This window comes from Triturus cristatus, unplaced genomic scaffold (assembly GCF_964204655.1).
Source record: "Triturus cristatus unplaced genomic scaffold, aTriCri1.1 SCAFFOLD_196, whole genome shotgun sequence".
In the NCBI taxonomy this organism is placed as follows: Eukaryota; Metazoa; Chordata; class Amphibia; order Caudata; family Salamandridae; genus Triturus; species Triturus cristatus.
This window is the reverse complement of record NW_028187565.1, coordinates 1,002,220-1,029,895: the sequence shown is the minus strand read 5'-3', so window position 1 is coordinate 1,029,895 and position 27,676 is coordinate 1,002,220. Positions and strand designations below refer to the sequence as shown.

At 44.8% G+C, this 27,676-nt stretch overlaps 1 protein-coding gene across 1 annotated transcript in view; it reads right to left on the bottom strand.

Annotated features, from left to right (window-relative positions):
* The window catches only part of PPT2 (palmitoyl-protein thioesterase 2), a 138,970-nt gene that overhangs the window by 37,129 nt on the left and 74,165 nt on the right, over positions 1-27,676 (bottom strand). Inside the window, 3 exon segments of the mRNA XM_085640356.1 lie at positions 13,669-13,753; positions 22,929-23,012; positions 23,943-24,050. Of these exon segments, the coding sequence (XP_085496482.1) occupies positions 13,669-13,753; positions 22,929-23,012; positions 23,943-24,050 (277 nt within the window).

Sequence of the window (27,676 nt, the reverse complement as noted above, 5' to 3'; positions counted from 1 at the left end):
TTAGGAATTGTGGTATGTTCTAAGGTGATTTCACCATGTGAAAAAGCCTTCTGCTGGGATATCATGATTGAGAGAAAAATATTTTCTCATGCTTTTCCCACAGAGGTTTGGAAGGTGATCTATAAGCTAAACTGAGAGCTTATTTTCTGTAAATTCACATTATCTTTCTCAGTCATGTGAGAATGAAGTCTGACATTCTCAGTAAAACATGTACATCCAACAAGGGCAGAGTTGATTCCTTTGTGTTCTACTGCAGCTTCCCAGAGTGTTCCAAAGAACAACTAGAGCGCTAACAGTCCTACTTATGATAAACGTATGGCACACCTGAAGCCATCTTGCTTGGATTAAAGTGGTAACTCTTAAAACATTTAATTTAAAAAGGAACAAAATGAGGGGGTTCATTTTTCCATAAAAAGTATGACTAGTGCTGCAGAAAGAAAAATTAGGGCACATTTTGAGTGACTTCTCAAATCCTCTTCTATTTCATTAAAAAATTCTGACATGCAGACTGAAACATGCACTTACAATACCAGCAGCAGTTTTCCCTGGTGAGCAGTAGCTTTACTACAGTGATCTAATGAGCAAAAAGAGTGCTAACATTCTGAATTTATGGCAAATATGTGACACATCTGAATGGCTTCTTGATGGAATCAAAGTAAAAAACTGAAAGTATTTCCTACTGAGGAGACTGCAGTAAATGAGGAAATTAGGAAACTTCATAACAAATAAGTCTCCCAAGATGGCCACCAGAGACAAAAGAGCCCAAATGTAGCCCAAATATCACCCAGATGTAGCCCAAGTATAGCCCAATGACAGAATGTCCCAGAGTGTTCTTAAAAACAACTAGAGCGCTTACTGTCTTCATTATGACAAAAGTATGGCACACCTGAAGCCATCTTGATTGGAATAAACAGGTAACACTTAAAACATTTAATTTAAAAAGGAACACAATGAGGGGGTTCATTTCGCCATAGAAATTATGATTAATGCTGAAGAAAGAAAATGAGGGCACATTTTGAGTGACTTCTCAAATCCTCTTCTATTTCATTAAAAAATTAGGAAACTTCATAACAAATAAATCTCCCAAGATGGCCACCGGAGACAAAAGAGCCCAAATGTAGCCCAAAATCACCCAGATGTAGCCCAAATATAGCCCAATGACAGAAGTGTGCAAAACACTTATTATTTTGTGTTTTTGCAGTGTTATATAGTGCAGACTTGTCAGGTATTGGAGTGCTTTACATGAGCATTGGTTACATCACACAAGAACAAATTCATTTTGGTTGTAGACATGGGGAGACTAAGTGATTTGACCAGAATCACAGAATGTCGAGCTGAAGCAGAAACTCCAACCTGGTTCCCCAGTTGCAAAGTCTGCAGTTCTGGAAGTAACACCACATCCTCTCCCCTAAGTGCAACATTTAATCAAGTGGTCAACTGGATAAAAAAACATAAAGATAACAAATAATTTAAAAGTGCTTTGTCGCTATTTGAAAACTCAGAAAATATGTCCTTATTTTAGCCTTTTAGAGCACTAACCATAATTTTGATGCCAATAAGACCCTCTCATATATGTAATTTCTAAAGGAAATGCTCTAGGTATTACAGTTTTGATTACATCAAGATGACGTCAGGCGTTCCACACTTTTGTAATAAATATAGAATGTTAGCAATCTAGTTGTTCATTAGGATACTGTTGAGAGGCAGAGGCCAGGGGCACGGACTCTGAAAATTGAAGGCAGGTAGGAGGGTGCAAAGGCAACAATTTAACCACACTGAGCAGGCAGGAAGGGCCGTGGCAGCACAACAGACTATGGAGGGCAGTGGAAAGGGGGGCAGGGGCAACAAACCAACAATACAGGACTTGCAAGAGAGGCTGTAGGAATGTAATAGATCATTGTGGGCAGAAGGAAGAGGCAATGGTAGTACAACCATACATGCCAACAGACCCGATTCAGCCAGGAAACGTCCAATGTTTTTAAGCTCAAATGGACTTTATTTGATCTGTCTCCTGTCTACAATCTCCTCTTTTACAATGTAACTCAAAGGGGAAAATCAATACCCCAGTTTTTTTTCAAAATCTCCCTCTTACCAAGCTCAAAATGTTCGCAAGTATGGTACATTGGATCATGGAAGGAAATGGGGTAGGGACATGGACTTGGATAACAGAGGACAGGAGGGACATGGAGAGGTGCACCAAACTGACCCTGCAGGGCAGGCATCAGGGTTTGCAGCAGCACAATACACCACACAGGGCATGCGGGACGGGAGTGCAGCACAACAATTCATAGAAAGCAAGAGGGAGGGGACAGGACCATGCACATGGACAACAGAGAACAGAGGGGCAAGAGGCAATGGTAGCTAGCTGACCATAATGGACAGACAGGAGAGAAAGCTGCAGCATAACAGACCATAAAGGGCAGGAGGGACGGATCAGGGGCATTACAATGGAACAGACAAGCCAGGAGGGAGGGAGTAGGGGTCTTCACATGTAAACAGAGGGCTGGGGGCAAGGGGGCAGGGCAGGAGCAGCAAGATAGCCATGGAGGTCAGGCAGGATGGGCACTAGAAGCAAGACACACCAAGAAGAGCAACAGTGAGACTGTGATGGCATACACACAGACCATGGAGGGAAGGTGGGAGGGGGTCAGGGGCAGCTAACTGACCACACAGGGAAGGTGGGAGGGGCCATGGCAGCACAGAAGACCATGCATGGCAAGTGGGAGGGTTAGTGGCAGCACAATGGCTATGATGGGCAAGAAGAACGGTGCAGGGGCATGCACAAAGGACGATGGAGGATAGAAGAGATGGTCAGGACCTGTGCACAGACAAGAAAGTTCAGGGGAAGGGGCCTCACAACAGACCGCACGGGGCAGGCAGGAGGAGCGAAAATATTTTTTTCACATTCGTGAACACACAACTTCAGGTGAGCGAAGTTTAAACCACATTGCCCGGCAGCCACATGGCGGTTTTATGGACAACCATCGTTTTCCGATTCTAAGCATACTCCTTTTATTGTTCCAAAGTTTTTATAAAATCGTGGCCACGTTTTCCAAAATACACCTGGAGGGGGGCCGAGCACAAACTACATCTACCAGCAACCTTTGGGCTTCTGGTAGTTTCAGTCAGTTTTAACCGTCACTAGTTCCCATAATGCAATGTGTATCTCACTAATGGATTGACACGTTTATGGACGGACGAAAAATGCACTCCCGGTAAGCTTGCGGGTTAACAAAGAATAAGAACGCTAAGGGGACGGGAGCTTTGAGGAATCAGGTCTTAAGAGTCTTTGCGATGACTTATGCCGCTCGTTTCGTTTTTTAGATCCCGGCGCGGGCAAAGCATTTGAAGTGGACTAATGAATTCAAGTAAGTTTTGCACTTCACAAGGCTGGTTGTTGTTCGGCTTTTGAACGCTTTTGTTAACGGTTGTTACGGGGGTTGAAAGGGATGACGTTAGTAATCGGAGCTCGTTTTCCTTCACTTTAGAAAAGCAAATATTTCAATCATTGGTAGCCGGAAAAGAGGACACGTTCCCCTGATCCAGTAAGTCGAGCGAGTACTATCATTTTAGTCTAAAGTCTGTTGTGTGTCCTGTGCTATATGTATAGCCTGTTATAGACAAGTTGGAAACTATAATGTAGATGGTTTCTTGTTTAGGTCCCTCTTCATTGGAAACGACTTGGATCCATTTCAGGCAGATAGATTTCTACATTTTAAGGTGGGTGTTGAGAGGCCGTGTTGGTGCTTCGTAGGAACTCTAAGTCACAGTATCATATCGTAAAACGTTTGACCAGTTCTTTTTCCTTGTGTCGCACCGCTTTCAAGATATTTTTTCTTGTGTATTTCAAAATAATCTGTTATATTCATTGTGGCAACGAAAAAACAGAATGGTTTTTGGATGTTGAAATTGAGATGTAATCAATTTTACAAGTGAAGAAAGGTCGCCACAAGGACCCAGTTCTTTACAGTGTGTATATGTTTTTGTGTATGCATGAGTATAATGGCCATGAGTGCTTGATGAATGTTTGCATGTTTGTTTCAGTTACCCAGGGGATCATTATTAATGTGTTGTTGTACTACATGTTTTGTAAATTTTGTATATATGATCTTAGCGCAATGAAGCAATGTCTCAGCGCAAAATCATTTTGAAATGTGAAATTAATTAAAATCATTTCCGTTAAATAATAAGGAAATTCATAAAACCCTCCTCTCAAGTTTCATTTCTTTTTAGGAGTTATTAAAGTATTTTGTTGAGTTATTCTCAGCTTGAACTTCCTGTTCTGTTTTCCTAGTATTTTCGGCTCAGTTCAGCTGAGTTTTTGAGCCAAAACCCGGTGGTGTTTTTTTGCAGGAGGAGCAGTTGCATCACAACAGACCAGGGAGGGCAGAAGGGTGTGGCAGTACAATGGACCATGTAGGACAGGAGGAAGAGGATAGGGGCATGGCATGTGGACAGGCAGGGTGGAGGTGGCAGGGACAGGTTACAGTCATCTGACAATGCTAGGCAGGTGGGAGGGGAGTGGCAGCTCAACAGAACACTCGGAGTAGATAGGAGTGGCAGGTCCATGGAACATGGTGGGCAAAAAGGATGGAGCAGGGGCATGCACAAAGACATCGGAGGGCAGGGGGAAGGAGAATAGGGGCAGCAAGCTAAGCACAGAGTTTAAGCAGGAGGTCAATGATGGGGCATATAATTGGGCAATGGAGGGCAGGAGGAGTGGACTGGTACATCATACTAAATTGAGGGCAGTGGCAGCACATCAGACCATGCATGGCAGGAGGGAGGAGGCTAGTCCATGGATTCACACAACAGAGGATAGGGAGGAGGGGGATGGGGCAGCAAGCTAACTGTTCAGAGAAGACGGGTATTAGGAACTTTATTGTTTTTAAAACGTGTGTCTGTGCGAACTACTTAAAATATGAACAAGTATGCAGCATAATCTCACTTTTATTCAGGAAGAAGAGGGCGTTTGTGACTGTGACTCCGGGCTCACTTGGCAGAAACACCCCCTGACCCTCCACCCCCTATCGCAAAATGTAATGCCCGTGAAAAGGGTAGGTGAACACAGTGTTATATAGAACATAGTCCTGAGAGCACAATTGAAAATTAAAACTAGATATAGTGTATGGTATAAACTATGCACCAAAAAGTGTGATATAAGATGAACCGGGCGTGAAATATAATATGCAATACATTGTGCGCAATGACAGATTCATTGGAGAGCGCGAGATAGCACAGGCACTAGCGCGTGCTATGCGATATGCGCCTTGGAGTGTAATATGCAGAGGGCAGTGTTGTGTAACCTAACTAGTCTCTAAAGTTGTAATATAAAATATGTGCTGGGGAGTGTAACGTTGCATATGCACTGTGACAAAGATATGGATCCCAGATTGTAATATGTATGGCATAGCACTGTGCGTTATAACATAGGCATCGAGGAAGGCACGTTAGATGGGGCAATATAACCCGTGCGAAGACAAGTGTGGCATGACATATTCACGGGGTGGTGTTACAGTGCACATTGGCTAGAGAGTGTCATAGCATATGCACTAGCTGGTGGAATACAACACAGAGGTGTGTTGCACTCGGCAGGCAATGGTGGGTGTAACACAGCATTGGGCTCTGCCAGGAGCGCGCTGTGACTCTCAAGTGATGTTCGTCCCCTTTCCAGAGAGTAAAATAAAAAGTATTACACATCCGGCAGTGGATGTGTGTTTTATTAACCGTGAGGGGGGTTTCTTGCATAGTTTTGGTCGAATTCTTGTCGAATCCCCTTTGAATGGCTTGGTGTGCATGTGTATTAAATGTGCCCGTCAATAGCTACCCATGTTTGTATAAATAAACGACAAGGGTGTCTACCGGGATAAGGCACGGTAGGGCATCAGACATGTCAGAGCTTCACTAGTGGTGTAAATACATTCCACGTGGATTCATTGTATGCATAGTCGCCTTTTAATGAATATCACGCAAATCGTCATGGTGATAGGTACGTACGGTTTGTCCAGCATGTCCTACGTGTGTCTATAAATATATATTTTTTAAAAATAATAAAAAACAGTGGCCGGCCCTGGGGATTGGGGTCAAAAAAATATAATTAGGAGACAGGCTCTGGGGGATGGGGTCATCAGGGCCAATAAATTAGAATAAGAAGGGGAACCACACAGCCCCCCTTCTTAAAAAATTAAAATAAATAAAAGAATGGCATCGTGCCAGTGGCCACGCCCCCTCCTTGCAGCACTCTGCAAACGCGCCCCCTGGCGAGTTGTAAGTTGGGGAATTAATTCCTCTTCAATACTGAGGGTCCCTGAGGGCCAACTAGCCCAACAGGCATCTCCAGTATGTGCCAGGGAGCTGCGCTGCAGAGAGGTGTTCTGAGGGCAAGCCCCTTTTTACACCTCTCTGCAACGCAGCTCTGTGGCGCTTACTGGAGGTACCTAGTGGTCTAGTTTGACCCTAGGGACCCTTAGGATTCAAGGGGACTTAATCTCTCAACTTAGAACAGCCACAGGGCGCGTTTACACAGTGGTGAAGGGAGGGGACGGGGCCTGAGGTGAAGTGTGCAAACACGCACTATGGCACGTTTTAAATTGGGGATATAATTTCCCTTCAATACTGAGGGCCCCTGTGGGGCTAACTAGCCCACCAAGTGCTTCCAGTAAGCGCCACTGAGCTGCATTGCAGAGAGGTGGTCCAGGCCGTGCCACTTTTACACCTCTCTGCAACGTAGCTCTGTGGCACTTACTGGAGGTACCTAGTGGGCTAGTTGGACCCTAGGGACCCTCAGGATTCAAATGAACTTAATCTCCCAACTAAAAACGGACACAGGGCGTGTTTACACAGTGGTGAAAGGAGGGGACGGGGCCTGAGTTAACGTGTGCAAAAACGCCCTGTGGCCTGTTTTAAGAGGTAGTTTTAACCCCCTGCCCTATTATATACTAGGGGCTTACAGAGGAGGTCATGCTAATCACAGGGGGACCCCAACGCATAATGTTCCCTAGTGTATGTAGGTGTTTTCACTGTATTCTAGGTGTCTTTTAACATAGCACTGGCTCTAGGACTGGTTAGTCAGACTCAGTTACCACCAGTATCCGTCTGAAAAAGTTGAGGGTACAGGCTGATTTTGCAACAAGGATTCTTTCTGCTCTTCTTTTTGTTCTTTCTGCACGTTATCCTTCTTCCTGCACTTTTCTTCGTCTTTGAGGACTTCTGTTGCTTCTTTCTGCACTTCTTTTTTTTCTTTCTGTGCATTTTTTCTTCTTTCTTCACATGTCCTATCTCTGTAGGCATAGTTAGAAATTAGCATTTAAAAAACCTTTGAAATTCACAGAAAAAACCATAGGTTTCAGGCACGTTATAGTTAGGAATTAGCATTTAAAAAACCTCAGAAATTCACTGAAAAAACCATAGGTTTCAGGGGTGTTATAGTTAGCTGGACTTTTCACTTGTACAAAACCATTGAAATTCCCCCGTTATAGTTAGTTCAGCTAACTATAACTCGCGCGCCCGCAATGCACTGCTGATGACGTCACATATTACTTCACTCATGACATGGTCAGTGACATCACTCATGACATCACTGATGACATCTCAAATGACATCACTGATGACATCACTGATGACTTCATCCTTGTGATAGAGTGGCAGACCTCCTCTCACCCTAATATAACCTTTGATACACACATTCAAAAATAGAGACTAAAATGTTCAAAACAATGGACATACCAATACCAGTTACAACAACCTCTTCAGTAATTCTAAGATCCACATACACATCCACTCATTCACCAACAGTCCTATACAGTCACTCATACATGTACTCACTCATCATATGTACTCATACACCTATACATCCTGTTACACAATGCCACTTATCCATAGAGTTACTCACACACAGTCACTCATGCTAATAAAGAATCAAACATACATTTACTTGCATATACAGTTATACACACACCACCACACTTACTTCTACAGAAACTTACACATACTTAGTCTTTTAAACAATCACTTATAGAAACACATACTTATTCATACAGGAACTCTTTCAATCTCTCACTCTCACATATACTCACTTATATACACCAATAGTCACATATACTAGTTTAAAACATATGTAGTTACTCATAAAGACACTATTGAGACAGTCATTCACTCACTAACACACCCATATACACACTCATCCACCCATACAGTCCTGCACACATGCTGTCTTCAACACATACAAACAGTGAGTCACTCATTCATGCACCTATGCACTACGTAATACCCCCTACCAAACCATGCAGACACTCAGACTGATACTCAAAAAACAAACTAATAACCTATATAGACACCCATGCAGCCACTTATACACAAAGTGAGAGACTGATACAGATATTTACATATTTAAACATTACTCACTAAGCCATGTATTCACTATGATACACTTAATCAGTCAGTTACACAATCAATTTTTCATAAACAAATCATCCATTTAGACACTTATATACCCATTTATTCTTCCATCATTGTTTAGATATACATATATAAAACATATTTAATTTTCTGAAAAACAGACATTCACTGGATGATGTCATCAGTGATGTCATCAGTGATGTAATTTGAGATGTCATCGGTGATGTCATGAGTGATGTCACTGACCATGTCATGAGTTTTGTAATATGTGACGTCATCAGCAGTGCATTGCGGGCGCGCGAGTTATAGTTAGCTGAACTAACTATAACGGGGAAATTTCAATGGTTTTGTACAAGTGAAAAGTCCAGCTAACTATAACACCCCTGAAACCTATGGTTTTTTCAGTGAAATATATATATATATATATATATATCTTTCTGATCTCTTGCAGGACGTCCAGTGTATCTTATCTTATATCAGTTATTGCTTGTTTATTAATCAGTATTATAGTTTGCTCAGTTATTGATTCATGCCTTTAGATTATAAGTTTGCTACATATATTTGAATCTTATGCATTTGGTATCTGAGATAGCCTTTGTTTAGAGAGTATTATGTAATAAACCCCAAGCCTTATTCTAAAAGTGATAGTCTTTGCATTTTGTTAAATAAAACCGCTTTTCAAAAGGTGCTGTTTGTTTTGTGTTGAAGTCTTGCTGTGCCAGGAGTGGTAAGTCATGCTCAAAAGTGTATATTATTCAAAGGTGCAGTGGTATATTTGCCTCCCAGGTGGGAGTGCAGGGATTGGGTGTAGCTTATTGGTGAGAAGCCACATTCAAAACACACCTATGCCTGGCGGTGCGAGCTAGTCACTGGGCAAATCTCCCTAAATCTAAAGATGTGCCTCCTCTGAAGATGCAAACCTCCCCTGTGCCCCAGCCCACTGTAATGACGGTGAGTTATTCCATGCCAGCCCCTGGCAATGCACGAGGCTTCGAATGGCTACCACACATGGGGCACCACTGACTGCTTCCTGCACAGCGCCTCTCTCTGGTAGGGGGCAGCGCACCACAGATTGCACGCTAGGTGAGAACCTCACAGCTAAGGAAGCTCGTGCTTAAAAGACACAGACAACGCAGACTGGCTGAGGTCTGTCAAATTGACGTTTCTCTCAAATTGCCCTTTCCACTGAAGACATCACAACTCCCTTTCCCCAACTCTGCGTATTTCAGTACTTTCGTCCCCAGATCAGAACTGGAGAATAAAGCAAACGTGTCCATGCAAAAAATGCTAAAGTGCTTTTTAGAAATATTTTTTTTTTTAAAAAGGACCCACACGCTCGATCTAGTCTTGCAGGCTACTGGCTAGAGGGTTGCTGTTGAACACTGCCATTCACCGCAGTCATGCTTGCTGTTTGGTGAATGACTTCCGCATTCTCAAAACCTACCCAGAGTCTAGAGTATTTGCCAGGCTGGCAATCTCACGGCCCACGCTGTATTTAGTGTGAGATGCCATTCTGCTCCTGCGTTCCAGTTCCACTGCCTGAAGACTTGTGCAACGACATTGCCCACTGCAGGTTGCATGTGTGTTGGTCTGAATGAACAAGCTAACTTCCCTCAATATCCTGCAGTGCCCTGCAGCCCCAGTCCTGGAGTGGGCCAGGTAATTTTTTAATAAATGCAGTCGTTGTCGTTCGAGTATTAACACCATCACTACTGCTAACAGGTGACCTAGCTGAACAGTGCAATATGTGCCTTAAGCATTTCTTTTCCATTTTCTCTTCGTAATTAATTTTTGCATCTCGCCTATTCCACTGATACGAATAGGACACCGCTGTCATCCTGCATGCAAGCGCCTAATGCAACATTCTATATATGCATGTATTGTATACCCTAAACCTAGGTGGTAAACAAGGGATTACTGTAGTGTACACCGTAGAGGAGCGGGGTGACTCAGGATCGTGCACAAAGTGGAGGGAAGAGGAGGCGGTGTAGCTTTCATTCTTATTGAGACCCGGGAGGCGGTGGGGATCTCAATGCTCTTCATCTTTTGTTAAAACTTCCAATGCACAACATTTAAAAGGCACCACATTGCAGCCGCAGGTCATTGATAAAAAGAGCTGCTCATTTTGGCACTGGGGATCCAGGTTCGAATCCCGGCCATCTCCCAGCATCCTGTGATTCTGGGCACATCATTTAACTTCCCTGCGCTGGTAACATGACCTTGTGTAATGTAATTGGTGCTCATGTAAAGCACTCCAATACTATTCAGGTCGAGTCCGTGCATATAAAACTGCCCGAAAAAAATGGTGCAGAGAATCTGACAACATTTTATCGTGAACACATTCCCTTACTGATAACAGACACCGAACTAAGTGGAGTCAGCTGCCGCCCCTACAGTTCAAGACACCTCTTATTTGCAGGCCCCAGCACACAGAATAAGTGCTTAAAAATGTCCACGTGCAAAGGATCAAGAAATTTGAATGTGCCTGCCATTTCCAATTTCCTCCGTCCCCATGGACCAGCCACCCACAATGTCAGAGCTGGTAAAGCAGAAACTACTCTCAATAGGTGAGCAGAGCTTCATCAGATGAGTGCAAGGATTGGGGAAGGAGGGGGTTTACCTAAGGGCAATGACCTGTCGGGGGCACACAGTTAGAGAAATGCTAGATTCGCCAGTCGAGTTGAAGATCCTAACAGGAAGAAGAGGGTTTCAGCGCAGCCGTTGTACATAAGGGAGCAGGAAGAGACCACAAGTAGCCTGTGAATGTGAGGGCAACGCGAGTTCTATTGGTAGGCTGGAGATGCTGTATTTTCAGAGCCTTCAACCCTATGTGTTCTTGCAGAAGTGGGCCCTCGTTTGAATTCACTGCTTTCCTAGCATGGCTGAATGCCTCCTCCGAAGCTTGTTTTCAAGCGACAGGAGGCATTTCCAGGCCACTTTCTACTGCTGTACTGCTGGAACATCCGTCCTCTCCCCCTCTCTGGATGCTCCTGCTGCAGGCCCTGTTCTGTGACCTTCTGTATTGCAGAGCCCATGTACCTAGTAGTCACAGATGCTGCACCGCAATTTTGGAGTGAAACCAATTTTTAATAATGCGAGACCTATTGCATTGCAAATGCTTGTTCTTTTTGTGCTGTATGAGAAGTTTGTATGCCCTTCGTGCATCCAGCTGCTGATCCTCGCCCCAGGGTGGTCCTTCTTTTTCTGAGGGCTATGCTAAGCCCTTTCATCTTTTTCAGTGAATTCATTGTCATACCAATCAAGATAGGAATCTTGCACTATCATATCCCCACTTTCTTTGTAATCTAATAGTACTTGATTGGTGACTTGGAGAAATCGCTTGAAAGATTTGATCGTCATGAGGCCAGAATCCTTAAGCCCCCACAATCAGCACTGTATGAAGTGCAATCCACTGCAGGCTTTTTGAGAAGTCTACTGCTTTCCATTTAAACAGTGTGTGTGCAGTGACGTCTTTGCGTATTCAAGAGCAAATAGGAAATGTAGAAATAAAGAAATGGCAGCACATACTGTTTCAACTTTTATCCTGACTGCTTACGAACATGATGGCATCACTGCACGGTGTCTAAATTTTCTGTTTAACTTTGGCATATAAAAGGACATCACAGACCAGACTGTTTATGCTTTCATACTGCACTTGCACACAAAACATCAGCGATTTCATGCTTTCTACTGCCCTCTAGCACACACAATTCAATTACTGCACACACAGTTACCATTCTTTCTCCTATACTCGCATCCATATATTATATTTCTGACACAATGTATGTTTTCTGACATCTCCTGCTCTCTGCACACATGATGACATCCCCGCACTAGTTTCTGCAGATTACATAATTGCTCACATGTTGTGTTTCTGGAGCTTCTCCTGCCCTCTTCCACAGAAGGACATCACTGTATACCTCCCCACTTGTTTTTACTTCTTAATTCTGCCATAGCAAGCGCAAGATTTTTCACCATCGATGGCAATATGATAGGCTGTCCACATGTCCTCTGTGCATGAGAAACCGCCTATCACTACTTTGCACCACAGGAGCCAATTCTACAGGGATTTCATATTTCCTGACCCTCTTACCCTAAATTCCACTTCCATCTCCTTTTGTTCACCTAATTCCCTATTTTTCCTCTCCACTCTCCCTTTTTAGGTCTTGCTGAAGACAGCATATATATGCTGTAGCTTGTGAGACATTTTGTTAGTTTACAGTGGGCTTAGAGCCTGTACATTGCTACTATTGGTTGGCTTCACTGTCACTCTGATATACTTGCTTCTGATTTGTGAACCTGTGCGGTTTTCACATCCTCTTCTTGTTTTTGACCCCCCCCCCCTAGAGCATGGGCAAAGTAGTTGAGTGTCCTACCACTACTTGGGTTGTGGGAGCTACTTTTTTCTTTTTTGTTGAAGAATGCAGTGATCAAGTTTTTGTTAATCTGCTTGCCCCCACACCATTTCGCCCCTTCCCTCTATCTGCACTGCCTCCCACTCCACCCCCTTGCTCTTACTGTGTTGTCTCACACACACCCGTGGCCTATGATAGCCGTATCATAGTGATTCTTTTTTTTAAAACCTTTTTGTCCATGTTGCTTCCCTACACGCCCCCCCTCTGTATTGCCTCACGCCCCGCACTCTGCCAGCAATTTACCAAAAAAAACTATCACGTGGCCAGTGGAGTCTGCATTATGGCACCTTTTTCTTTTTCTTTTCAGCCATGCTGCACAGCAGCCACACTGCTGCACAACATGGCTACAAAAGCATTAACAAAGTAAATAGCTCTCATCAACTAGACCTACTGGATCTGCCAATGCTTGTTGCCACTTGTTAGTGTAACTTACCCTTTTCTACCAGTCTCACCCTAATCTGTTTTCCTTTCATCCACCAACTCCAGAGTTTCTTTCTTTGTTTCTTTCTTCCTTCACTGCTTCTCTGGTCATAGGGTTATTTTTCCATAGCTCTCCCTCTTACACCATGCATTCGCAACTCTCCACTTCTTCACCCCCCCCATCTTCCTTTTCCCTCCCCCTTTCCCTTAACCCTCCATTTCTTTCTTCATTTTTATCTTTATCCCCCTCTCTCAAATCCTAGTTGATGATTATCCTGCTCTGCCTCTTTCAATCCCATACTGCCTCATTACCCCCCAGAGCCACCCAACACTTCTCCCATTGTTACAGATCATCATCCACTGTTCTTGCTAACCTTCCTGGCCTTCCTTCACCCTTCCAATGTGGTGCCCTCTTACCGATTCTCCACAATCTCACCTGGACTGCCAGGGTGTGATAACGCCATCATCAGGACCCCCAATCAGAACTAGCTTCCGGAGGTGCAGAAAGTTCTTCTTCCAGACTGTGGAGAGAAGGCAAACATGTAAGTCCACAGAAAAGGTCAATAGAGCACATATAAGATGTTACTTACCTGTAACAATAGGTATGCAGCTTATAGCGCTCGGTTATGAAACTGTTTCCACTTCATGGCAAAGCACTTCCTGATACAAGACTTTCTTAAATGCTTCAGTATTACATATATAACCATGTTAATATTTAGGTGGCAAAATCCTATGGGCCAATTCACAAAGCTTTTTCCAAGTGCAAATAAAGTTAAGCTAGAAAAAAGTTGTGAGGAAAATGTTACTTACACCTGTAATCATTTTGTTGCTTGCGTCAGTTGTAGAGTCACGTGCTGTTTCTATTCCACAGTCTAGTTTGGGTTGGTGGAATTGCATTTCTTTTTCTAAACCTGCAGATAATGCACCACACACAGACTCCACATTCAGAATCACTGAAGAGACCTGTAATGGAGGATTTAAATCAAGGCATAAGTACAGTAAGGACATGGTACATTCTGCCTTGAATCGCGAAAGTAGGAATAGTCAGTTTGGGACTGTTAATGAAAAACAGCTCTTGGAAATACCTTCTTTGCAATTGCACCTTGAAAGCAAGCTTAACCAGGGCCCTCTCTAGATTTGTCTAAGGGGATTTCGCCTAGCCTCCATGAAACTTTTATTAAAAAAACAAGCACAAGTATTTCCTAAAAAATGTGGCTTAATGAAATAGTACAGTACTTCGGGGTCAACTGCAGTATTTTGCTATAGCAGAAAATTCTGTACCTACCTATAAGCCTCAAACAATCAAACCGCATTTATAAAGCACATCACTGTCATCACTAGGGGTATCTGAGTGCTGTGTCTTCAACGAAGAGCCAGTCTTGAGTCTCTTTCTCAGGTTTGCCAGCGAGGGGGATGTATGGAGCTGGAGGGGATGGTCGTTCCAGGTCTCGGAAGCAATGTAGAAGGAGCAGCTACCGCTGCGATGGATGCGGAAGGTGTGTGCGAGGGCGAGTGAAGAGGAGCACAGATGTCTAGTGGGTTGGTGGAAGTTCAGCTGATGGTTGATATAGGCAGGTCCTAGGTTGTTGAAGGAGTTTTAGGCGTGCATGAGGATCTTGAACTGGCATCTCTTCTAAATGGGGAGCCAGTAGACGTCTCTTGACAAGAAGATTGTGTGCTTGGTTCCTTAACGTGATCAGTAGGAACATACGTTTGTTTCGAAGAAACACTGCTGGTCAGAGATAGTGTGTCCCACATCGAAAATTACAGATAAGAATACTGTGCCCATCACTTTTCCTGTCTCAGTGAACAGATTATGAAAATGTGTTAAACATGGGAAGTGTGAGGGGGTTTGAGAAGGATGTGTCTGGTAATGTAGCAATTCAGCTATAACCCTTTATCGGTGTGTGCTGCCTTTAAATCAACACTGACAGGCCCAGTTCTTTCAAACCAAATGCTGGTTGGAGCTTTGGAGAGGACTGGTGAGTGGCACAAGGCACGGAGGGCTTGGTTTGTGGTGGGTGCGAGTTGATTGCCCTTTGCCAACTACATGGCCTTGCTGCAGTGTGGCATGCATGAGGGTGTTAAGTGTTCCAACTTGTTCTCTTGTAAAAAACTGATTCTCATTACAAACTGAAAGGTAACAACGTGTAGTGAGTGTTGTTGAGCGAACAACTCTTGTGATATTTGTCGACGTGTTCTGTATCGACTTTTTTCCAGTGAGCCACCTGCCTGTTGTCGTGCACACCTAGCTCTGGCCATGGCAGTTTCTTTAGCTTACTAAGCACATCAGTCACCCGTTTGTCAAGAGGTTATGGACATTAACTGAGATGTTCATCCCTAACCTGAACATGCGAACTCTAAAGCAGTAGTGAAATCCAAGTAGCAATTCTAAGACTACCCATCTACTGGTGGTAGCCCTCCAGCGAAGCGTGCTCTGATATTGGTGCAAGAAGCAGCCTTGCCATTCAGCTCTATGGTAGCTGCCTACCTTTATGTCCCTCAGGTCACTTTTAGAAGAACTGCTCCACAGCGGCCAGTTGTTGACAATAATATTGGCACAGTAGTACCACAGAGTTGAGTACTCCCCAGCTCAGGCCGATCCCAAATCTCACACTGTCTCATCTACTTCGCGGCTCAGTTTTCCCAGAAACCTGGAGGGTCTGGTGTAGACCCATGATTAATACTTTTTCTAGATTTTGATTGTGACTGATCTTACTGCTGAATACGTCTTCTGCAGGGTGTAACACCTTGCAGAGCACAGTAATGTACAGTTTTGCAGTTCAAACTCAAACACAGAAAAAAGTAGCTTAATCTTCAACTCATAAAAACCTGCAACCCGTCATACTGCAATGGTGAGGCACTTTTGTCTGACTTACACTTGGAAGGGATTTGGCGTCATTGATGATTTGTCAGTTTGGGTCAAAACCGAAGGAGTGGACAAGTCATCAGACTTGGCCAGTTTCCTGTTCCAAAATTCTTTTGAGGAAACAGATTATGAAACTGAGAAGGGTCTTGATAGTTTTTCTTTAAGTTTAAAGTATTTTTTGTAGTCAAACTGGCTCACCGAACATTCTTTTGTGGGTCTTAATTATCAAACTCTGTATCTTAAAATGTAATTCTCTCAAACTTTTCGATGATGAGGAGCGTGACCTTGTGGCCCTCTTTATGCGCTAGCAGGTCAGCCATTTTGCTCTCTCCAAACACTACTCACGGTGAAGTTTATTATTTAGAGTTTATAAGCTGTTTGTCTCACACAAACACAGTCTTTCACCAGTGTTGTTGGGGTCCTAGCTATGCAATCCTCCTTGTATAGCGTGAACATAGCCGGCAGCAACAGTTACAGAGCACTCCGGAATGGACGATCCCAAGATCGGATTTAAGATCATTTACCTTTAGGTCGGTAAGAGGCTCTTATTGCGAAGGATTGCTCCTTGAAAAGAAGAATTGTATGAGAGTTAGAGCAGTTCTGTTGTTGATGGGAATGTTATTCAGATCCTGGCTGCCTTCCTGCCCTTTCCTTCTTACATTTTATTGTCTCCAGTCTGGCAATGTCCTGGCTTAGGCGTTCTGTCTGTTGTGCTTTTTTCTTGGCCACCTCTAACAGGGTTTAGTTTTTAAGGGCCTTGTAGGTGATGCAACATGTTCAAGCTCTCTTAACTTTCTTGGTGATGAAGGACGGACCCGAGTCAAGGGTGAATTGGAGTTATTTCACATTGAGTGTCAGGAGTGGTAAAGTCACCCAGGTTATATTTTGAATAGCAAAGCTTGAATATGTGGTTATTTGGTGCTATTAGTGACTGGGAAGAATTCAGTCTATATCTAGTGGACTGTTAGGCAGGTTTTTCAAATGCATTGAGCTTCAGGCCTGTTTTTTTTTTTTATCAATCGCTGAATGCCATGGGCCCCAGAGATTTGGAAGCTCTGTTGCAAGTGCTCATCATATTGATGGCCCTTGACTATGGACTAGAGGGGTTCCATAAACAGGGCTGAAGATACTAGAACAGAGGATAGATGTCCGGGGATATGGAGTTTCTGGGATCTTGACATCTCCATTTGTACAAGTTAAGGGCGATTGCAGCGCTAGGAGGTAAAATCATTAAAGGAATGTGTCAGAGAGACACATGTATGTTTCCAAGGTATGTAAAGGTGTTTGTTGGTTGGTTGACTTTCTTGAAAGCAGTAGAAAGGTCAAGCAGGACATGGGGTCATTTTTATAATATAAGAGGAGGGAGTCATTGAATACTTAAATTGTAAGCATCTCCAAGCTATATCCTGGTCTGTAGAAAGTTATTCTTGTTGACTTATTCCTGTAGTTTTGTTGAAACGTCTATCTGGAGCATAGCTCCTTTTGAATGTTAGGTGTGTGATAAGCCAGAATCTCTAAAGGTGATCTAGGTCCAGGGTTGATTACTTCAGTAAGGGGAAGATATGTCCTTTTTTGATGGCATCCTGCAATTTTGCTTGCCAGAGGGAGGCTTGGACAATGTTGAAGAAGGGTACAAGAGCAACTGCTTGAAGAGACTGGAAGACAGATGATGGTAGAATCTTGTCTTTGTAGGTCAATCAATAAATCAGGCGTTTGTTAAGCGCGACTACTCACCCGTAAGGGTCTCAAGGTGCTGAGGGTGGGCGGGGTGCAGGATCCAGTCCATCAAGGAGGGGGTCTGTCAAAGAGCCAGGTTTTTTGTTTTTTTTAATGCGAAGATGGGGAGCGATGTCTGTCTGAGGTGGAGCGGAAGGGCGTTCCAGGCTCTGGCCACGAGGAAGGAGAAGGAGCGGCCTCCCGATCTGGTCTTTCTGGTGTGGGGGACCACAGCGTTGGAGAGCTGGGCTGATCGAAGGGTCCTTTGGGGGTGCGTGTAATTTGAGTCGGCTGTTCAGGTATGCGGGTCCGGTGTCGTGGAGGGCCCTGTGTGCGTGGGTGAGCATCTTGAAAGTGACTCTAGCCTCGATGGGGAGCCAGTGGAGTGTGTGCAGGTGCTGAGAGATGTGGCAGTGTCTTGGCAGGTTGAGGACCAGTCTTGCGGCGGTGTTCTGGATGTTCTGTAGCTTACGGGTGAGGTTTTTGTTTATTCCGGTGTAGTGTGCGTTACCGTAGTCGAGTCTGCTGGTGACCAGGGCGTGCGTGACGGTCTTTCTGTGTTCGAGGGGGATCCATTTGAAGGTCTAACGTAGGAGGCAGAGGGTGTGGAAGCAGGACGACGAGACGGAGTTGATCTGGCGGTCCATTTTGAGCTCGGAGTCCAGGATCATTCCCAGGTTGCGTGCATGGTCCGTGGGGGGCGGGTTTCTGAGGGCGGGGGCCACCAGGTGTCGTTCCAGGCATCGGGGTTTGGGTCCATGATGAGTACTTCTGTTGGTGTTTAGTTGTAGGCAGCTGTTTTTCATCCATTCGGTGACGGCTTCCATGCCATCTCGAAAGTTGTGTCTGGCAGTGTTTGGTTCGTTGGATAGGGATAGGATGAGTTGGGTGTCGTCTGCGTATGACACAATGTTGAGTCCGTAGGTTCTGACGATGGGGGCGAACGGAGCCATGTAGACGTTGAAGAGCGTTGGGCTGAGAGAGGAACCCTGGGGGACTCCGCAGGTGGTAGGTGTAGGGTCCGAGAGGAAAGTATGGAGTCTGACTCGCTGCATTCTTCCGGAGAGGAAGGAGCGGATCCAGTCGAGGACCTTGTCCCGGATCCGTGCGTCGTGGAGTCTGCGTATTAGGGTGCGGTGAGAGACTGTGTCAAATGCCGCTGAGAGGTCGAGGAGGATGAGGGCTACTGTTTCTCCTTTGTCCACTAGGGTGCGGATGTCGTCTGTTGCGGCAAGGAGGGCGGTTTCCGTATTGTGTTTTTTTCTGAAGCTGTATTGGGAAGAGTTGAGGATGTTGTGCTCTTCGATGAATGTGGAGAGTTGGATGTTGATGGCTTTCTCAATTACTTTCGCTGGGACCGGAAGCAGGGAGATGGATCTGTAGTTTTTTAGGTCAGTGGGGTCCGCCGAGGGTTTTTTCAGGAGGGGGTTGATCTTGGCGTGTTTCCAGTCGTTGGGGAACGAGGGGGTCGTCAGAGAGCGATGATGGTGTGGCAGAGCATGGGTGCGATGGTGTCGGCGGCTCGGTGGAAGGTGTGGTGGGGGCAGGGGTCCGTCGGGGCCCCGGAGAGGATTGACTTCATTATCTTCAGTGGGTCTTCGGTGGTGAGGGCTGTCCAGTTGTAAATCGCTGGTGTCGGGGTGGTTGGTGAGGGTTCAGTGTGTTGGTTGTCTTCGTCAAAGTTGTCGTAGATGCTCTTGATTTTGTGGTGGTAAAAGGTACTGAGTTTGTCGCAGAGGTCCTGTGAGGGAGGGATGTCAGTAGATTCGCTGGTGGGCTGGGCGAACTCCTTGATGATGTTGAAGAGTTCTTTGCTGTTGGGTGCATGTGTGGAGATTCTGTCTTCAATCACTTTTTTCCTCATTTCTCTGATGAGTTGGTGGTGGGTGTTGGTGGCGGCTCTGAAGTTGTTGTGGGCTTCTGTGGATTTGGTGTTCCTTCAGGCCTTTTCGAGGCGGCGGCAAGTGCGTCTGGTCTCTCGAAGTTCGGTGGTAAACCATCTGGCTTTCTTGGCGTAGGTGGTGGTGTTTTTCTTGAGGGGGACGATGGTGTTGGAGCTGTTGGAGATCCATCTGTGCAGGGTTCCGGCTACAGTGTTGGGGTCGTCGTTTTCCGCGATGGTTGGGGTGTAGTTGTTGAGTGAGGAGCTGAGCTGGTCGTCGGTGATTTTGGTCCAGTTTCTTCGTGGGAGCAGGTTCTGGAGTTTGTGGATGGTGGCTGTTCTGAAGGGGAAGTGGATGTATCGATGGTCAGTCCATGGGAGTTTGGTGGTGTGGCTCAAGGTGATGGATTTTCCTGTAGAGAAGAGGGGGTCGAGGGTATGTCCTGCTGAGTACGTGGGCTCGGTCACGATCTGGCGGCATCCAATGTTGTGAAGGTTGTCCAGGAGGGATGTGGTGTTGGGGTCCAGTTGGTTGTCGAGGTGGAAGTTGAGGTCTCCCATCAGGGTGTTGTTGGAGGATGCGATGGCCTGCGGGGAGATGATGTCCGTGATGGAGTTGGCAAAAGGTTTGCGGGGTCCAGGGGGTCGGTAGATGAGGGTTCCTCAGAGGGTGGTGGTAGGGCTGGCCAGTATCTTGAAATGAAGGTGTTCCATCAGGTCTGTTGGCTCATCGGGGAGTGTGCTCAGGCGGAGGGTGGATTTGTGGGCGATGGCGATTCCTCCTCCCGGGAGGGTGGGGAGGTCCTTCCTGGAGATCTTGTATCCTTGGGGAATGGCGATGTCCGGTCTCGAGGTGGTGTTGGTCCAGGTTTTGGTGAAGAACGCTACGTCCGGGGTGATGCTGTCAAGGAGGTCCCAGATTTCGGTGGCATGTTTGTGGAGTGATCGGATGTTGGGGAGGATGCATTACAGGGTCTTTGGTTCGGGTGTGTTCTTGCGGGCGGGTTGTGCTGTGTCAGTGTTCCTGGCGGTGCTGTAGGTGTGCCGGCAGCGGTGAAAGCTGAAGGGTCTGTGGGTGTCAGCTGGTGATGCTAGCTTGCAGTTGTTGTTGCGGCCTGGGTTGAGTGCGTGGAGTGCCGCTGGGTCGTAGCGTTGGTGGTGCGGAGGTCCAGGGTTCCTGGCGCTGGTCGGGTTGCGAATGGGCGCAGACGGGCTTGCCTCAGGCACACTTTCGGTGCACCCGCTGGGCGCGGCCGCCATCAAGTAGGGGTCGGGGAGGGCTGGACAGCTGGGAGTGGGGAGGGGAACTGGAATGGGCTGGTCACGCTGGGGGGGAGGGGCCATGGGGGTAGCAGCAGGGGGAAAACGGAGGAAAAGGAGGCCGAAAGAGCGAGAAAAGGTGTAATACAGAGAAAAAGTGAAAAAAGAATAGAGGGTGAAACGGAGCAGAAGGCAGAGAAAAAGAGGAGTGAAGGGTCAAGAGACTAAAGGGTGAAACGGAGCAGAAAAGGAGAGGAAGAAGGGGCAGAAAGCAGAGAAGGAGTCAGGGGTCCACTGGACCACCAGGGATGAGGCGCAGGTGTAACCTGCGGGAGGAGGAGGGCCTCGATCACCAGCACTGCGGGAGTGCAGGGGCTCACAGAGGGCCTCACTTAGTGGAGGAGCTGCGGGGGTGGAAGAGCAGTGTTACGGACAGTGAGTCAGTGGACTTGAGTGAGTTGAGGATGTAAGAGTTCAGGAAGAGAATGGAGTGGTTCAGAGAGTGGTTAACAAAGGTGATCCACAGGAACCAACTGAGGGCAAAGGTTGAAAGTATTTAAAAAGGAAACCTGAATAAATGCTTCAAATTGTTTTTCTGTTAGGTATTTGGCATAACATGGACCTTGCACCAGAAAGCAGGACAGAGGACCTTTTTTAATTGTGGCACAATAATTTTAAACAGATGTAGCTTTACACAAGACTTTTAACATTGGGTTACAGAAAGTACGATGTGATCTAATTGTGGCAGTACTGGACAGCAAACCTTATGGTTGATGTCTACATATTTACATGACATATAAAGTCAAAACATCAGCGGTCATAAGCTTGACTCTAAATCACATCTACTGACCAACTCTGATCCATCTCCAGATAACTTGTTGCCTGGGTCCTGTACTACCATGGCTTCAGTTCCAGTATCCTGTGGCATCGGGCCTCCGCCACCATGTTTCCGCTTCATAGTATCCTGTGGCATGGGGATGGGCACCTTGTTTCCAGCTCTCACAATACTGTTACTTAGAGCCTAAGTCACCCTTGTGCCAAATCAAAGTATTCTGATACATGGGACGTGCCACCCACAGTTCCCTATTGATGGTATCCTGAGATATGTGGCAGAGACCCCCTGTTTCTGTCTCACAGTATCCTGTAGGATGGAGGGTTCTGTCTCCCTGGTCCTAGGCCACAGACACAGGAGCCATACAATAGTATGATGTATTAACTCTAACTTTCTTTTCAGCTGAAACTTCACAAGTCCACCTCCCACATCTTAGGTGTATCTATGTCCCGAGTATTTGGGTTTTTCAGTTGTAGCCTACACAGTTTGTGATTAAGACAGTAGGGGTCTGATTTAGAATTTGACAGATGATAGTCTATCCGTCAGAGTGGTGGAGGACATTACCTCCGCCATCCTCAGGGACTACTGTCTTTCAAATTTAGAGATGACCGCCGGTCCAACGGTCACCCCAATCACAATTTGGTACATTCAAAGCCAGAATCTGGCTACCAATTAAACAGAGGATTATTTTTAAATCACTCTATATTGTTTAAGGCATTGCACAACAAAGGACCAAAGCCACAAAAGGCCAGATTGAACAAATATATTCCTGGTTGGTCACTTTTTTCGACAGCACTCAATTTGGTCCAAGGACATAGATTCAGCAAAGTGTGGCAGGGTGGACGTGCCTTCACTGTAAAAGCGGTGTATCTATGGAACACGTTACCATCCCAAGTAAGATCACAAACTGACCTGCTTAAGTTTAGAAGGTCCTGAAAACTTGGCTTTTCCCTCACTAATCATTGCGATGATTTCCGCTGCAATGTCTTCTTTTCAATATTTCTGCTCTTATAGATGAGTTTTTGGCTAATTAGCGCCAGGACAACATTCTGGTCACAGTGCACTCTATAAATAACTGATACAATACAATTTCTTTTCCCTTCTCCCATCCCCGAAGAAGTGGATCAGAGATCTTACTGGTGGCGTTGGGACAGCTCCTCTCAGAGTTCAGCAGGGCGAGGTAATCACTACTGTTTAAGTAGAGGTCGCGGTGATGGGGGTCTGGAAATAATAGAAAAAACAAAATAAATGTAAATTCCTTAAGATCATTCTAGAAGTAAGAAAGCAAGGTGCAAACAATGGAAATCACGACAATGGTCACAAAGAGCTACAGAGGCACCTCAGGAAGCTGACCAAAGTAACACCTCACGGGAGGTAGAGTAGCAGAGACCGTTCTTGCTATACAGGACAGCGGTACCAGGGTGCACTCAATGCTTATGCAACCGGTTCAGACTTCAGACCTAACAGGGCAGTAGTTGCATTTGCTGTTACAAATGTGCCTGTGTTCTTAACGTAGGAAAGAGTTCAGCAGTCACACGTTCGGAAAACAGTTGGCTCTGAACTTAAGGAAAATGGCACCAGTATTGTGGCAGCCATCTTGGATGAAGGAAGTCACGGGTGCTTCAATCCATCCATAGGGAGACAGCAACCCTTCATTAAAATTGGACCTCTGAAATAATAAATCTCTCCATAAAAACTCTTCCAAAAGTACTTTATAGGCAATTTTGGCGAAAAGCAATGGAAGGGGCCTGGAAATAATAAATGCCTACAGGGGCAGAGAGGCATTAACAAAGAAAAAACAAATCAGAGATAATGAAATTGAAAATGGATAACTCTGTAGAAGGTATTATTTAGTTCTACATAACAAGATGATGATTGTAAGAGTCCTTTTTTTTTTTTTTAAATATCTTTATTGGTTTTTTGTTTTATTAATCCTCACAATAATTGTTCTCCTTCACATTACATTTTGCATGACAATACAACATAGTTAAAATAAAAAACAACATGGAGATCTACGTAATACATGTGATGATTGTAAGAGTCCTTCCACGTACAAAATACAGCAAAACACTAGGATCCATTTCCCGCCTCAATGCCATCAGAAGTCAATCTCCTCTACTCCACAACACATTACTACTTAGGAGCACTCACCGTTCCAGTAGTTGCAGATGGAGAACGTCTGCCCAAGCTGCTTGTCGCAGAAGCGATATTGATTGGACTTGACATAATGTGGGAAGAGGTACCACAGGTAATCTGTGTCTACAAAGACGGAAAGAGATTAGCCAGAGGACAGGTACACTGCACCACTTTCCCACAGAACTACAGACTATGTTGGTACAAGGATTGGTGCATGTCTACGGGTTGTGTAGCAGGGTTCAGCAACTCTGTTTAAAGACCCATCCCTCAGTTCTTCAAGTGAACAGCAACACAGGAACATACACGCTAAGCCAAAGAACCTGTTAGCAGCCAAGGTTGGAAACGAAGCCCAATACTTGGCATTGAACATGGCAGGAGGGCCTTCCCATCTTCAAACAACAAAGTCCTACTCCCAAATGGATGTCTCAGAGACTTGTGGCGTCAATTTACCAACCAATACCCCACATAAAAGAGTGTTCTCCTGTAAGAGACATGGTACCCTACAGAAATAGAAACCTGCAGTAATTAGCTCTTCCTAATGGAGGTGGTGTCTTCTCGTAATGAGAGTAACAGAGAGCGCAGAATCTACCAGACGTGTGTGCGACAGGTGAAGACTGAAGTAGTTGGTCCTTCTGCGCAAACATTATCCTTTATAGCGTAGATCTGCAGCTGTGAAACTATGCCATTGTTTCTTGCCAAATCGATCTCTTCAACACAGTCTTTTTCATGGAATCCAACATCTCTATCCAAGTCAATTCTGCATGAGGCATTTGAAGTTGCTAAATTTCCAGGCTGATAATGATGGCATGGTCAAGTCTCAACCACAAGCCTACTGCTGCATCAGAAGTGGGGTCATCATCCCTGTCACAAAAGAGACGCAAAACACCTGTAGGATGCCACTGACCATGCCTGGCTGCCTCTTCCCTTCTGCTGAAATGGGGCTGGTGGAATGGAACAACATCCCTATATCAAACCTATCAACATCTTGGAGCCAATGCACAAGTTGTCCTGTCTTTACTAGATGATCTCAGACTAGAGGTCCACCTCAGTGGTGCCTCAGCCCTCATCCTACTGGATCTAGCGCTGGCCTTCAACACTGTCAACTACTTTATCAAACAGACAAAAGGAGACAGGAACCCTGCCCAGGTCCTGCACATAGACTGCGTGCTTTCTAATGCTGGAGTGGAGTTTTCTTTAAAATATTGTATACCCTCTCCATTTTGCATGTTTACATTAATAAGAATAATTAATTAATAGTAATTGTACTAATTGTTTGCTGTATGAATTGACCAACATTACTAATATAAGAAATACACGTGGGAATTGCATTTGCATGGCCTAATTAATACGTAAACTAATTTTCGTATGCATATTAATGATAGACAATTAGAAATTGCATGATTATATGTTGTTTTCGTGATGTATTCGTGATTTGTGCTTTATTAATGTGAATATAACCCGCATTAAGGGTTGCTTTCTGCTAGATAAATACACACACATAAAGGGTTTAGTGAGGGAATAACATTTTATTAGTCATTTCTATGTATTAATTACGTTTTTGTGTTTCTTTGTTTAAGTTGACCATATGAAGTGGCCACAAAATGGCCGACATCCCTATCAGACGAATTGACTCCATTTGTGAATGTCTCTGGGTGAAGTGCGCATGCGTCACCATCAGCAGCAGTGGCCTCTGGACGACCCTAAACTCGACTGTACCCACCAAGGACACACCGGGCTAACAGCCAGCTGCCCCAAAAAGAAACAATAAAAGTTACTTCAACATGAAATTATGAACTATATCTAAAGAAACATTTTCCGCATGAGAACTTGGTGGAACTGATCTCATCAACCAATCACGAATATTCAAAATATTGGTTGTTACTTTTTGGAATGTAATTTGACTATAAAAGATGGTAGAATAGAGAGGTTGAGAGCGAGACCCTTCAGAAGATTTTTGATTTCCTGACGTTATGCTGACGGAGAGGACGGTGACACTGCAGGACAGCTGTTTCCTAAGACTCTGATAGTATGAACTAATGACCAAGATTTTGACTTAGAGGACGACTTTTAGCCAGAATAGGTAAATATGATGGTCTACTGCTTGATTAAACCAAAGACTCGATTTTCAATTATTTAGATACAAATTTAAGATTTATTACTAGAACTGTGTTGGGTCGTTATTATGAAAAAAAATGTATTTATGTAAATATGTTATAGATTTTGTTATCACTCCAACCAGCAGCTAGCTGATTCATGGCCTATTCATGGGAGGAGTACTAAAAGGTGAAGTTTAGGCCTTAATAAATAGGGATATATGAGTACTTCCTTCCATTACAGCGAGTGGAACAATCGCCTCCTTGGAAACAGGTTATTAGAGGATGAATGTTGGTGTTATGGGCCCCACCAGCGAATGTAGTGATTGAGTGTGATCTATGATCTGCGACGAAGGGAGGGATTTTGCATTCAGCGCTGCATCAGTTTTCTTGGTAGCAGAGAGATGGTTAGCTACTGTTTTGGTTAAGTGATCATTGCTTGTAAATAGCTTATTGATTATGTGATTGGTATTGATTTATGTACTAACACTATATGTTGAGTTACGTTGAGTTATATGTTGTTAGCACGGCTTCTGGGATGTAGGAAGTCGGAAGTTTGTAACAGTTCTGCAGCAGAGCAGAGGTAAGCGCTGCTCTCGGGAAAGACGGAAATGTTGTTGCCCTGTAGGTACACAGGGGAAACGTGTGACAAGTGAAGTTGCACGGCGCATTGTCTGGGTTCGATTCGGCAGCATCGTCGTGTGTTGCCATTAGAAATATTCTTTGTGTGAGAGAAGTGTGTATGATAGCGAAGGTTACCTGTGAAATTTTGGTCTTTAAGTACCAGGAAACCAAATGGCATACCGATAACGCTTATCATTGAAAAGGTAGCAGGTGTTCTCTGAGCTTGTTAGAAGGACAAAGTAGAGGGAAGCGCTGCTTTGTTACCGAATGTCATAATTCTGTAGTAGGGCAGAGGTAAGCGCTGCTCTCGGAAAAGACAGAAGTCTGTGTGAATGATCTACATTTTTCCCTGTATGACAGTGTGTGTATGAAAAAGGCATTTCGATTAATGGCGAAACTCTAGAGACCTAATGCTAACTCTAAGTAGGTGTTTTAATTCTAGAGAAGCGATTAGTTAATGCTTGTTAGAAGGGTGAAGTAGAGGGATGTGCTACTTTATCAATGGAAGTAACAATTCCGTAGTAGGGCAGAGGTAAGCGCTGCTCTCGGGAAAGACGGAATTCTCGTGAGAAAGGTCTATTGCTATTCTTTGGTTAGCGAAGCGGACAATGGAGATGTTTTAGTGTTGTTACTAATAGAATTGTAAAAGTTGCAATAAAAGTTCACGGAGCGGACTTGTAAAGGAGGGGTAGACAGGAGCAGAGCTGCCGGAGTGGTTGCTGACGTCAAAACGACCGCGCTGGGATTGGACAGTCGGTCAGATGTGTAAAACGCCCCGGATTGGTGCGTTAGTGTAAAGCCGCGCTAGGATTGGAGAAGTACAGGGATGACGTAAACGCTTCCCATTGGTGCGTTAGTGTAAGTCGCGCTGGGATTAGAGGACTGTGACAGTGACGTAGACGCTCTTGATTGGTGCGTTAGCGTGAAGTCGCGCTGTGAGTGGACAGAATAGCGGTACAGTTGTAAAAGACTAGCGATACACTATTACCAGCCACCAGATAGGGAAAAGAAATCCTGGTTTGGTAAAGTTAA